Source organism: Gigantopelta aegis, chromosome 1 (assembly GCF_016097555.1).
Source record: "Gigantopelta aegis isolate Gae_Host chromosome 1, Gae_host_genome, whole genome shotgun sequence".
NCBI classification, from domain to species: Eukaryota; Metazoa; Mollusca; class Gastropoda; order Neomphalida; family Peltospiridae; genus Gigantopelta; species Gigantopelta aegis.
In genome coordinates, this window is record NC_054699.1 from 8,038,095 (window position 1) to 8,052,987 (window position 14,893).

Here is a 14,893-nt window from a genome sequence, read left to right on the forward strand (position 1 = left end):
TCACAACTTACTTAAAACGCAGTCGACTTTCAAAGTCAACAGTCCAAAATTGAATATCAAATTCGGACAGACAGGAACTGTGATTTGAAAAATGTAGTATATCTAATTGACTATAATTTATGTAAAAAACAGTATGTAGGACAAACACAAAACCAACTGAGAATTAGAGCAGTTTGTCACAAGTATGATATTCGGCATGACGTTGACACCCCTGTCACCAATCACTTCAATCTACCTGATCATTCGTTAGATGAAAATTTTGAAATAATTCCAATTGAACAACCCCTGATACGTGGTTCAAAAGACGAAACAGACCTCTTGAGACTTGAACGAGAGGCCTTCTGGATTCGTACATTACAGACAAAACAGCCATTTCGAATCAACATTGAATCTGGTAAAGCCATAAAAAGAGATAAAATAATTTTTCCAATAATTTACAGTCGACGTAGTGTTGATATTGGTAAACTTATGAAGGAGGAGTTTTTAAATCTGCAAACTGTTATGAAAAACCCTATTACAGCACATCTGGTTATCAAGTCTCAAGGATATCTTAGTTTCCACACAACTACCCGCTGCCTAAGCCTGTGTCTAAGCCTCTAAACCAGTCCATTTTTCAGTGGTTGGTTTGTTGTTATCCCTTTTCCTAACGATCATTTTAAAAAACAAATACATCGTATCCGGCTGATAAACAAAACATAGTACTAGCCAAATAAATTTAAAACAAGACTGACCGAAAAACAGTTATATTTTGTATATCACAACGGTCAATTTAAAATCAATTTCAAATCCCTGGGGCAAAATTAGAAACTAATAATTTTTTAGTTTTAAAAAAATTCCTGAGCCAGTGCATTCATTCATTCTTAAATACATACATACATACATATTATACATACATACATACATATTATACATACATATTATACATACATACATATTATACATATTATACATACATACATACATATTATACATACATACATACATACATACATACATACATACATACATACATACATACATATTATACATACATACATACATACATACATAAAGAGCTTCCTTTTTATGGAAGCTTCGATAGCTCAGAGTGTATCGTGGTTAACCTTGCAGTTTGCGGACGAATCGGTGCCACAGGTTCGAGTCCCAGCAACGGCATGGGTCACTTTGTGAGGCCAGAAAGGAATTAATTATCCCCTGCGACAGTGCGTTAATATCTATGTATGTAATAGTCAACCTCGACATACATACAATATATAGATATTCATACATCAATACATACTAGCTAGTGCCAGGTCTGCCCACCGTTTCATGCACGTAAGCGGGATCGACCGCGTAGATTGTAGGCCCCATGCATATGGTTGAGTTAAAGAGCTTCCTTTTTATGGAAGCTTCGATAGTTCAGAGTGTATCGTGGTTAGCCTTGCAGTTTGCAGGCGAATCGGTGCCACAGGTTCGAGTCCCAGCAACGGCATGGGTCACTTTGTGAGGCCAGAAAGGATTTAATTATCCCCTGCGCCAGTGCGTTAATATCTATGTATGTAATAGTCAACCTCGACATACATACAATATATAGATATTCATACATCAATACATACATACATACATATTATACATACATACATACATACATATTATACATATTATACATATTATACATATTATACATAATATACATACATACATACATACATACATTCTTAAATACATACATACATACATATTGATATTGGTAAACTTATGAAGGAGGAGTTTTTAAATCTGCAAACTGTAATGAAAAACCCTATTACAGCACGTCCGGTCATTGCATATAGAAAAAATCCAAGTCTCAAGGATATCTTAGTCTCCACCCGACTACACGCCGTTTAAGCCTCTAAGCCAGTCCATTTTTCAGTGGTTGGTTTGTTGTTATCCCTTTCCTAACAATTTTTTTAAAAACAAATACATCGTATCCGGCTGTAAACAAAACATAGTACTAGCCAAATAAACTTAAAACAAGACCGAAAAACAGTTATATTTTGTATATCACAACGGTCAATTTAAAATCAATTTCGAATCCCTGGGGCAAAATTAGAAAATAACAATTTTTTAGTTTTAAAAAATTCCTGAGCCAGTGCATTCATTCATTCTTAAATACATACATACATATTATACATATTATACATACATACATACATACATACATATTATACATACATACATACATATTATACATACATACATACATACATACATACATATTATACATACATACCTACATACCTACATACCTACCTACATACCTACATACCTACATACCTACATACATACCTACATACATACAAACACACACATCAACAAACAGAATAGGATGGGATAGGATACCAAGCAGTATGGGAGTGAGATGTAGCCCAGTGGTAAAGCGCTCGCTTGATGCGTGGTCAGTCTGGGATTGATTCCCATCGGTAGGCCCATTGGGCTATTTCTCAATCGAGCCACTGCACCACGACTGGTATATCAAAGGCAGTGGTATGTGTTATCCTGTCTGTGGGATGGTGCATATAAAAGATCCCTTGCTGCTAATCGAAAAAGAGTAGCCCATGAAGTGGCGACAGCCATATAACCATAAATAAATGTGTTGAGTGCGTCGTTAAATAAAACATTTCTTTCTTTCCAAGCAGTATAATAGTAAAACTGTTAGTCTTTTAAATTGATTGGAATTCCATCATCGATTATCGGTTATAATCGGTTAGCACCAACCAATCAACTTTCGATTACACAGTCGGTTAGAATTATATGAACATCAGAAAGATTTGAATAATAAGGGTCATGTACCTATTGCTGTGTTCACCGGGATCTGGACCCTACAAATGGTACATTTTACCTATTTAATATATCTTTTTATTTATGTAGACATGAAAATAAACACTAACCCCAACATATTTAAACCAATTCTAGCATCTAAATTGGGGGTACAATTACAGTTAACATTTTCCCGCACAATCGATTATAGATTTTTATAATCGATAATCAAATCGGAAGAGTTAAACCAATAAATTTTCAATTGTAATCGATCTTTGTAACATCACTAAAAAACTGTATACACATTAGGGCTCCATGAGTACTTGAGTACTCGGGTTGAATCTACCAGGACTCGAGTCCGTTCTCAGGACTCGAGTACCCGTGCAAGAACTAGGATAGGATAGGATAACATAACATCTTAAAGACGCGGATCCTAGTTTCAGATTGTGAAAATGGACACTAAGGTTAGTGAATCTACAAACCTGTAACACATTTAGATAGGGTTATAACAGAGAGAAGCTAAAGTCTGTGATGTTTAAATGAGGAAAACCCATTTCTAAAAAGAACTAGATCTTGTCTCGAGAACTGACGTCATACAAGATACATGACGTCATTATTTGTAAGATGCTAGCTACATTTTGTCATATTAAAAGTGTTTCTAAACTCATTATAAATTCATAAATAAATATATACGTTTTGTATTGTTATGGCAAAACTAAAAGTTATTTGTATTTACTGTACTTAAACAAATGATTTAAATAGTAAGTTTATTGAAAATCTACTCTGAAATACTCGCAGCTTATGTCACGTGACCTATATTTTTGGTCAGTGACCAAAAATATAGAGATTTATTAGAAAATTTGTTTCTAATTTTCATTATTATTCATACTTACCTAGTACTAGCACAACAGCAATGCTATACGACCCCAAGTTATAACCTCCACTGCAGAATTATCTCCCCTTGCTGGATGTATAACCTACACCCGCGCATGGGTAGACCGTATATCCTCGTTATCGATTCAAAGTCCGGAATGACTGAATCAAAAAAGACCTCCCTTGGTGGGTGGGAGGTAACAGTTGTTGTGCTAGTACTAGGTAAGTATGAATAATAATGAAAATTAGAAGAAAAAAATTCTAATAGTCTTATTCAACTTACCGTATTAGCACAACAACAATGCTATAACAGACGTGATATAACACTGTTAAAGCACGAGAATTTAACATTAAAGGGAGGAGGTAAAAAACAAGGAGGACTTACCCATTCAACCAGTAGTGTTCGTCTCAAGTAATGACACAGTGAAAAGCAACCCACATCAAACAAGGTATAAAATGTCAAAGTGACTTTTAAATTGAAGAACTACAACCCCAATTAAAAGTAAACCAAGTTAATAAGGTGAGAAAACCCGCACACCAAGTAATGGTAAAAGACACTCGACTGCCCCAGATAATCAACCATCCACTCCCCACTCTCCAAACAGGAGGTGGAGAACTATCTCCTAGAAAGACTGCCGCTAGTGACCGGACGAAATAAGGGTCGCCCCCTACTCATGGCCCTGTGCACCGAAATTACTTGCTGCCCTGCAATGACTAACTGAATCCGTCGAGTTCCGTCCGGACCAACAGCCATATCACGGAAATAAAACCGGTCAAACGTGTGTCAACCTTTCCAAAACCCCGCACTCATGACCTTGAAAATGTCCAAAGAATCATGGAAATTAAGGGAAGCAGAAATCGCCCGAATCCATGAGGTCGAACGGAGAAATTCCACAGAACATGATCACCCGCCTTCTCATATGCCAGTTTGATGGTTGCAGCAATCCATCTCGACAAAGCATTCTTCGTAATGTCTCCTGGTTGGTGTGTGAAAGAGATAAACAGTCTTTTAGTGTTTTGCCAGAGATTTCTAGTACGCTCCAAATAGAATTTCAAAGCCCGCACCGGACAAAAAAGTCTATCAGAATTATCTGCAGAAAGCGTACGAGATAAACACTGAATGATGGCCGGAGGAAACTCTTCCCCTGACACCTGGTTCTTAGCCACGAAAACAGGATCAGTACGTAATGTAACTGAACCATCCATATTGTAATCCACCAAATCATGCAAAAAAGCATGAATCTCACTAATACGATGGCAAGCCGCTAGTGAAACCAGAAACAAAGTTTTCCACGTCAAATGACGAAGATTGGCGAATTTCAAAGGCTCGTAGGGCTTGCCTTTGAGTGCATGCAGAACCAGAAAAAACATTCCATTTAGGCAAAATGGAAGGCTTCTCAACCGTGTTTTGCAATGACTTAAGCAAGTCATGCAACACGAGATTCGTTGAGAAATCTTGACGTCCACACTGCCTCAGAGTAGTGAAAATGGACGACCGGTGACTTCTCACTGTTTGAACCTTCAGCTGTCTTTCTTGGACAAGAGCCAAAAAGTACTCAGCTAAGTCATTAACAGTAGGCGACAAGGGATCCACGTCTCTCTCAGTCGCCCAACGAACCCAAGCGCGCCAGTGACACTGGTACACCCTCTCCATAGATTGGCGCTTCGAAGAGGAGATGAGCGTAGCAACCCATTTAGAAAAGCCTCGGTTTCGGAGGGAAACCCCGACAACCGCCATGCGTGAAGTCGGAAAACCTCCGGCTTTGGATGCCACTCTGACCGACGCAGTCTCTGACTGAGCAGATCGGGTATCAACGGCAACCGTACTGGACAGGAGCAGAGGAAACCAGGCTTGAGCTACCCAACTCGGGGCTATGAGCGTGACACGACAAGGTTGCTGTCTGATCTTTGCCAGAACCTTGCTAAGCAGAACCGGAGGGGGAAAGGCATAAAAATCCAGTCCCGTCCAGTCCATGCTCAACGCATCATACTCCAGTGCCAGTGGATCTGGTACCGGCGATACAAAAACTGGCAACTGACTGTTCAGGCGAGTGGCAAACATATCGAGTTGAGGACTCCCCTACAACTGAAGAACTCGATAAGCCACCGCCCGGTGCAACATCCACTCCGTCTGAACCGGGGAACGACGACTGAAAGCATCCGCCAAGACATTCACGGACGAAGGAATGTGTTTGGCCGATAACACCACTCCCCAATCGTCGCACCATTCCAGAATCTCCAAAGCCGCAAGACTCAATGACAGGGATTTAGTGCCTCCCCGCTGATTGAGGTACGCAACAACCGATGTGTTGTCCAACCTCAACAAAATTCAACGATGTCGAATAACAGTCCTGAAATGGAGACAAGCGCGACGCACTGCTTCCATCTCCAACAGGTTGATGTGACGACTCCTCTCTGAAGGAGTCCACACCCCTGACAGATGTTGATCCAAAAGGTGTGCACCGAACTCCTCGAGGGAAGCATCAGTAAACAGGACCAACTCTGGAGAAAGTGGGTGTAAAGGAACGGCCTGGGACATACACTTGTCCACTAGACACTCTTGGATCGGAAGAATGAACCAAGGCCCCAATGGTATCACCAAATCCCAGCTGAGACCATCCCACACTCGGGACAAATGCCATTGAAGCAGTCTCTTGAACCATCTGAACCGCACATTCAGTGCTGTCAGCGATTCGAGATGGCCTATCACCACATAGAGCGTGCACACCGACGCACTTTGCTCCACCAGAAGACATTGCACCAACGTCGTGAAATTGTGAAGTCGCGAATCCATCGGAAAAATGGACGCTTCCACAAGGTTGAAAACCACCCCGAGATAAATGAAAACCTGCGTTGGCACTAATTCCGACTTGACCCAATTGGGAATAAACCCCAACTGAAGAATCATGTTAATTACGAACTCCATGCCGCCAGAATTAACCAATCGTCCAGGTAATTGTGCATCCGTATACCCAACAGATGTACACACCCCACCACTGCCTTGTGGCCAATCCGAACGGCAGAACTTAGAACTCGTAAGCTCTGCCATCGTAGAGGAACCGCAAGTACTTCCAAAAATCCTGATGGATTGGAACATGCAGGTAAGCGTCCTTCAAATCGATGGACGCCGCCCATTCCCCCACCTGAAGCAAAGGGCGAACAGACTGAACTGTCTCCATCTTCATAGATGGAATAACAACGTAAGAATTCAGTGGCTTCAGGTTTAGAATTGGTCGTCACTCGCCTTCTTCTTCTGGGTGAAGAACAGATGGGAATAAAATCCCAAAGTGCCCAAATCTATCTCCTGGATGGCTTTCTTGTCGAGAAACTCAACAACCATCGTCTCCACCAGTACTCGTTTGTCGACAGACGGTACTGCAGGTAACCGGGGGGAGGACGTCAGTCCACGCACCCTCATCCCGGCTGCTTCCCACCTCTGGGCGCCTTGCCCTGAGCGGAACCACGAAAACGTGCTGGCTTCCCCCGAAAACGTCCCTGTTTCGATGAACCACGGGCATTACCCGACTGCAAGCCCGAATCAGACACCACAGGGATCTGATAACTGTCAAGAAAAGTCGATTTCTTAACAGGTGGAGGCTTAAAAGTAAACGCTGCCTGGCGCTTACAAGCAGTTCGGGACTGAGCAGCAGGGACGAATTTCGCCGCTTCTTGGTCCAAGACCAAGTTAAAACTGGTCCCAAAAAGTAAGGTTTCCCTTACTGAGTGACTACGAAACTAGGTTTTAACCACACCCGTCGCTCTCAGTCCCGTCAGGTAGTGATCCCGACACAGAAGTAGACTGTTGGCAAAAACACGCCCAGCAAGCTGAGTGACGTGATGAGAGGCTTTAGAAGCCGCCAACAAACAACCCTTAGCCATCGGTGGAAGACCCATGACTGCTTTATCTAGCCCAAATAGGAATGTACCTAAATGGTTATTGACTTGAAAAAGAAGTTTAGATAACCTCTCCAAAGTCTCTAAATCCGTGAGTGGCACACTGACATTAGAAGATGGGTGGCAGTCTGCCTTCACCCTAGCGGAAATGACCGCTGGATGTCAAAGGAAGGAAGCTCCCAATGTCTTATACGAAGACGTGGACAAAACCTTCGCCGCAGACAACAGTTTCTCGGTAGCTAACGCTGCCGGAAACTCTTCCACCACCGCCCCCACAATACGATTGCTACCCACAATCAAAGCATCAATCTCCACAAGAGATTCATGCACCTCGTGCACTAACGGCAAGCCGAAATCCTGCCGCAGAGCGTCCGTCGCTAAAGGCCGGTTTCCAAACGAAACACCCTTGTAAGACTGAACAGCCTCCTCCGACGAAATTGCATCCGCGCACACCAGTCGGATCTGTTCCCGTACAAAACCAAGAACTGCCTGGTAATCATAATCGCCGTCTGGCGTACCATTGGCCAAATTGGAAATCTTATCAAGCACCGAACCTGGTGCCGACCCTTCCCCCGAACCACACACTGAAACGGAGGGAAAATCCTCTTCCGAAGAAGAAATGTTTTCAAACAACGTGCCATGCACTGACCGTAACGGAAACGAAACTGCATGGGCAGGACGATGCGGACCGGCCGAATCTGCAAACTGGTCCAACCCCTGTCTCACTGGAAACCCCGGCGGTGGAGGGACTGGTGGAGGCGATTCCCCATGCCAGGCCATGAAATTCTCAAAAATAGAAACATAGTCCCCCCGAGTCCACCCCTGAGGGCTACCCGAAACCATCGGACCCTGAACGAAAGGTTCCGCCCACACAGTCGAGGGATAACGCCTGGAACCTCTACCCCGATCTGACAGGTCCGGATTGACCATCGGTGTAGACACAGGCGCACCCAAGAAAGCTGCAGTTTCCCTGATCCCTGCCGAAGCAGACAATGGGACTGGTGGTGTCGGTTAAACCGGAACATCAGGAAATTCGTACACATACGAATCCTGCGCCAAATTCTGAACCCAACGTACCACGTGTGGATTAGCCAGTTGACGTAGCCACATGCGAACCCAGTTGACGTAGCCACATGCGAACGATCTAAAAGTTGACGACACTGTACAGGCGCCCCAACAACAGAAGGGACGCCCACTGGCGTCGCACCCGAAACATCGCCACCCGACTCCGTGACCAAGACAACGTTGTGAGACTTCGCGATTTCGCCAAGTGGCTCGATCATCAAAGTAGTGTCAAAAGACGTGTTGGCCGAAATGGCACCCTCGGACACCACGACCAACCCTGCACCAGAAATCGGCGCCGCGAAGCGGACTTCATTCTAGAGCTAATCGACCCCTCCACAGAAGGACCGATAACCCTGCCCCCATCAGCAAGATGGGAGTTGGAACTGAGAGACACAGTTCCTGCCACGGCTGCACTCCCTCCGACTGATGCCCCCGTTACAACCGTAACAGGCGCCGGCTCCAGTGACGGAGGCAAAAGCAAATCCCCAGGTGGAACGGAGCCCGACCTGGAACAGCACCCCCTCCGCGCCAAGCGGCACTTCGGGTTTACTGGTATCACCATGAAGATGGCGAACAGAGAAGGCGGCGCCCTTTTGCGCCTACCACTTGTCCGCGAGCTCTTTGAACTGGACACCGACTTGCCGACCGATGGCAAATCGGTATGGAGCACGACCCCAGAGGTTGCCACTGTGCTCCGCCCGTCCTGTTCATGTCTAATCATCCTCTTACGCTCGGCGTCTTTTGACAGCTTCTTAGCCTTCCCCCACGTGGAAGGGGACCAATTTACACAGATATGACACTGGCGTTCAAAACAACAAGAACGATATGCCCGACATAAAAAATGCTGATCAAACTGGGGCAGTCGTTTAAGACAACCCCCCTCGGCACACACAACCAACCGGTTGGAGCCCGAGGAAATCGTGTCAGACATTAACCCCCTGTGTAAATCACCCAAAGACCTCGTATGACAGAGTAAAACAAAATTACAAATTAATAAACAATTTAACAATTTGACAACATTTTTACTACAGAACTCGAACACGACTGCAATGGAGGACTGCAGAATCAAAAACGAGGATATACGGTCTACCCATGCGAGGGTGTAGGTTATACATACGGCAAGGGGAGATAATTCTGCAGTGGAGGTTATAACTCAGGGTCGTATAGCATTGTTGTTGTTCTAGTACGGTAAGTTGAATAAGACTATCTAGTCATCATATCTTGCCAATGTATACAGTGATTGCAGGATAAATATATATATATACATACTATTGATCTCTTATCAATGTATACAGTGATTGCAGGATATATATATATATACATATACAATTGATCTCTTATCAATGTATACAGTGACTGCAGGATATATATATATATATACACACACACAATTGATCTCTTATCAATGTATACAGTGACTGCAGGATATATATATATATATATATATATATACACACACACAATTGATCTCTTATCAATGTATACAGTGATTGCAGGATATATATATATATACATATACAATTGATCTCTTATCAATGTATACAGTGACTGCAGGATAAATATATATACAATTGATCTCTTATCAGTGTATACAGTGACTGCAGGATATATATATACATATACAATTGATCTCTTATCAGTGTATACAGTGACTGCAGGATATATATATATATATACACACACAATTGATCTCTTATCAATGTATACAGTGACTGCAGGATATATATATATATACACACACAATTGATCTCTTATCAATGTATACAGTGACTGCAAGACATATATATACAGTCGAACCTGTCTATGGCGGCCACTCGTGGGACATGACAAAAGTGGCCGCCATAGAGAGGTGGCTGCCGTATGCAGGTCATATATAAGTCCGAATTTTTAAAAACAATTACACGTATGTTGCAATAGAACTATTAAGGAGCCATATACATGTTCAAAAACGTTAACGCGATCGACTTACTGGGTTTAGGTGGCATTTTGAAAATAAATATCAGAAATAAACTGCAGCAGTATTTAATTCCTTCTAGAGTTGACAAGTTTAACTCCAGTTGTTTTAGGCTAGATACCCTCTTATCAACTGCGTTTAATGACCACCGCCGATGACTAGTACATCGCACCGTTAATCCAGATTAAAAACACTTGTTAATTAACGAACACAGCTAAGCGACCGACGACCTTTAAAGGACCGCTGTTTATCAAGCCAATTGGTTATATCAACAAAAACATCTTACGGTTTTTTTTTACGAAGGCCGACATTTCTTTATAACTTGCACTAAAAAACAATTGTGGCCGCGATAGCAGGTTCATTTTCGCTTTTTTATGACAAAAGTGTGGCTGCTGGCCGCGTTGAGCAGGTGGTTGCCATATAGAGGTAAAATATATAGTAAAATTCATTCGGGGGACCTCAGGGTGGCCGCCATGGACAGGTGGCCGCCATATGGAGGTGGCCGCGAAGGCAGGTTTGACTGTATATATATATATATATATATATATATATATATATATATATATATATATATATATATATATATATATATATATATATATATATATATATATATACACACACACACACACAATTGATCTCTTATCAATGTATACAGTGACTGCAGGATATATATATATATATATACACACACAATTGATCTCTTATCAATGTATACAGTGACTGCAGGATATAGATAGATATATATATATATATATATATATATATATATATATATATATATACACACACACAATTGATCTCTTATCAATGTATACAGTGACTGCAGGATATATATATATATATATATATACACACACACAATTGATCTCTTATCAATGTATACAGTGATTGCAGGATATATATATATATACAATTGATCTCTTATCAATGTATACAGTGACTGCAGGATACATATATATATATACAATTGATCTCTTATCAATGTATACAGTGACTGCAGGATACATATATATATATACAATTGATCTCTTATCAGATTTGATGCAGTCATGCAGGTATTTAAAACTTATTTTATTTTATTTCATTTTATTTTGAAAAGTATCGATTGCACAGAAAATGTCAATATATTTTGTTTATATACATGTAGGTCCTTCTCATTTGGACCCAAAATATCTTGATGCATCACCATGTTATCTGAGGCAGCACAGCGTTATCTGAGGAAGCACAGCGTTATCTGAGGCAGCACAGCGTTATCTGAGGCATCACCATGTTATCTGAGGCAGCACAGTGTTATTTCTGGTATAGTTGGTGCTGTTGTAGTTTGAAATATGAAATTTGACTTTTAAAAATGATGACGTGTGTATACATTTATTATTTTGCACCTCATTTTTCTTGTGTACTTATTATATACCCGGAAATAAATGTATGTACACAAATAAATGTATATATGTATAGTATATATATAATAATAATGTACTTATTGAATTGTTGATATATATATATAATAATAATGTATTTACTGAATTATTGTATATGTATATATATAATAATGTACTTACTGAATTATTGCCCCAAATATGGTCCCCAAAATGATCAGCATACTGAAAAATATAAATATCACATTAAATTTTATTTTGTTAATTGAAAAAAAGGTATTTCATTTTAACAAGGTGGTCAAACATTAATGGTGAAAAGAAAAACGACAACATCTACATATCCAATCAGAGGTTTTGTAGTATCAAACGTATGGTAGACCCTACCTGTAACATTTGGTCTTGAGTTAGCAGTGGCGTAGGAAGGTGCTAACAAGTGTGGGGGGCACACACACACGCACACACACACACACACACACAGACACACATATATATATATACCAGAAAAGAGAGAGAGAGAGAGAAAGAGAGAGAGAGAGAGAGAGAGAGAGAGAGAGAGAGAGAGAGAGAGAGAGAGAGAGAGAGAGAGAGAGATACAGACAGGGAGAGAGAGATGGAGATACATGAGAGATGGACAGAAAGAGAAATGGGAGAGAGAGAGAGAGAGAGAGAGAGAGAGAGAGAGAGAGAGAGAGAGAGAGAGAGAGAGAGAGAGAGAGATACACACAGGGAGAGAGACAGGGCGAGAGAGACGGAGATACATGAGAGACAGAGAGAAAGAGAAATGGGGGAGAGAGAGAGAGAGAGAGAGAGAGAGAGAGAGAGAGAGAGAGAGAGAGAGAGAGAGAGAGAGAGAGAGAGAGAGAGAGAGAGAGAGCGAGAGAGAGAGAGAGAGAAAGAGAGAGAGAGCGATGTACATGTAGTTAATGACATCAGATATCTGCTTTATTCTGTGAATGTACGAAATTTCTTAAAGCCATGATTGTCATATCAAAGTCCTTGACTATAGTCATGAAAACATCACTTTATTAAAACAGTAGCTCTCTTTGCATTTTGTAAACACAAATAAAGATGGGAAGGTGTGATTGCAGCTTTAGAAACCAACTTCAACAAAATCTAAAGCCAGGTTTTACAACATATAAAGAAACTGTTCATTGTGTTGACATATAGATATTTCTTATTGGCTGTGATTTTATCATTGGCTGTGACAAAATATGTTTTTTGTTAGTCTAAAAACTCATCTAACAGATAAAAAGAAAAAAAGTAAAAGTAAAAAATCTCTAGCACCCCCTCCACTTTCTCAACATGAGCTAAGGCATAGCAGACACAGTGAAGCAGAAGGGGCTGGGGGAACTCTAACTCCCCCTCTACCCTCTCAACAGGAGCTAAGGCATAGCAGGCACAGTGACGCAGAAGGGGCTGGGGGAACTCTAGCTCCCCCTCCACCCTCTCAACTTGAGCTAAGGCATAGCAGGCACAGCGAAGCAGAAGGGGCTGGGGGAACTCTAGCTCCCCCTCCACCCTCTCAACATGAGCTAAGGCATAGCAGACACAGCGAAGCAGAAGGGGCTGGGGGAAATCTAGCTCCCCCTCCACCCTCTCAACATGAGCTAAGGCATAGCAGGCACAGTGAAGCAGAAGGGGCTGGGGGAACTCTAACTCCCTCATTAATTCTGAATCAAAAATAGTATTGGTAGTAAATCTTACGGCAGAGATAAATTTTACTTGTAGAATGCAGGAAATTGCATTCCAGGACATCTAGTTTTCAAAATTGTACGGGGGAGCATACCCCGATCTCCCTAAAAAGTTTGCTTTGTGCCCTCAATCTCAGTCAGCCCCCCCTCCCCATGTCTACTTGCTTCCGCTGTACCTGCATAGCATAGTCAACTTTCTTAATATGTGGGAAACCCCTGGTAGCCAGAATGACCATCTTCGACTTATTGCAATGCCTGCAAATCAAGATTTCTTGACAGTTGAAAATATTCAAAAAGTCAAAACAGACTGAGTCAGTCTGGGGGTTTTGAGGTTGGTTTTTTTTTTGGTTTTTTGCTTAAATAATAATAATAATAATAATAATAATAATAATAGTAACAAATTAATTAAAGTAATTCTCACCATGATTCTGGCACCTTTGCTGATAAGACGTTTGCATAATGGTAAACTGAAAAATACATGATACGGTTACAATTTAAGTCATAAGCTCACAATCATCAGGGGTGGCGCAGACGGTACGGCCAGTATGGCCATGGCCGTACCATTTTGTGTGTGTGTGTGTGTGTGTGTGTGTTATATTTGTTATATCTGTGAAAATGTCTGTACAAGTAATTTGAAAGGCAAATCTGGCAACCTCGAGCCGTACCACTATTTTCACACTGTGTCATTCCTGAATCTTTCTAAACATGAAATCTGTATGCATATTTGAATTTATGTAATTTTTATGCATCTCTTATCAAACCCAATCTAATGTGCAAATGTTTTTGGAAAAATCACATGAATACAATGTATCATTTGGTGCAAAAGTAGTCTGTATTACATGTATTAGAACCATGTACCATTTTCTATTAAAGGGAAATACCTCATGTATGACTCACTTTCGAAAGGATTTTGCTTTAGCCAATTGCAGAACTCTGCATTTGAAAAATACTTTTAAAAATACTTTAGTATATAAAAATATTCTTAGTCTTACATAATGTGTATTTAATCATTTGTAATTGGCTAATTTGGCTTCTTAAAGTCAGCAATTATCAAATACTTTAGCATATAAAGATATTCTTAGTCTTACATAATGTGTATTTAATCATTTGTAATTGGCTAATTTGGCTTCTTAAAGTCAGCAATTTATCAAATACTTTAGCATATAAAGATATTCTTAGTCTTACATAATGTGTATTTAATCATTTGTAATTGGCTAATTTGGCTTCTTAAAGTCAGCAATTTATCAAATACTTTAGCA

The 14,893-nt window shown here is 40.9% G+C and overlaps 1 protein-coding gene across 1 annotated transcript in view; it reads right to left on the reverse strand.

Annotated features, from left to right (window-relative positions):
* LOC121370151 (Na(+)/H(+) exchanger protein 7-like) overlaps positions 1 to 14,893 on the reverse strand; it is a 67,097-nt gene that overhangs the window by 43,620 nt on the left and 8,584 nt on the right. Inside the window, exons 2-3 of the mRNA XM_041495269.1 lie at positions 14,056 to 14,101; positions 12,127 to 12,168 (exon numbers count right to left, since the gene is read on the reverse strand). Coding sequence (XP_041351203.1) covers positions 12,127 to 12,168; positions 14,056 to 14,101 — 88 coding nt within the window. The remainder of the gene's footprint in view (positions 1 to 12,126; positions 12,169 to 14,055; positions 14,102 to 14,893) is intronic.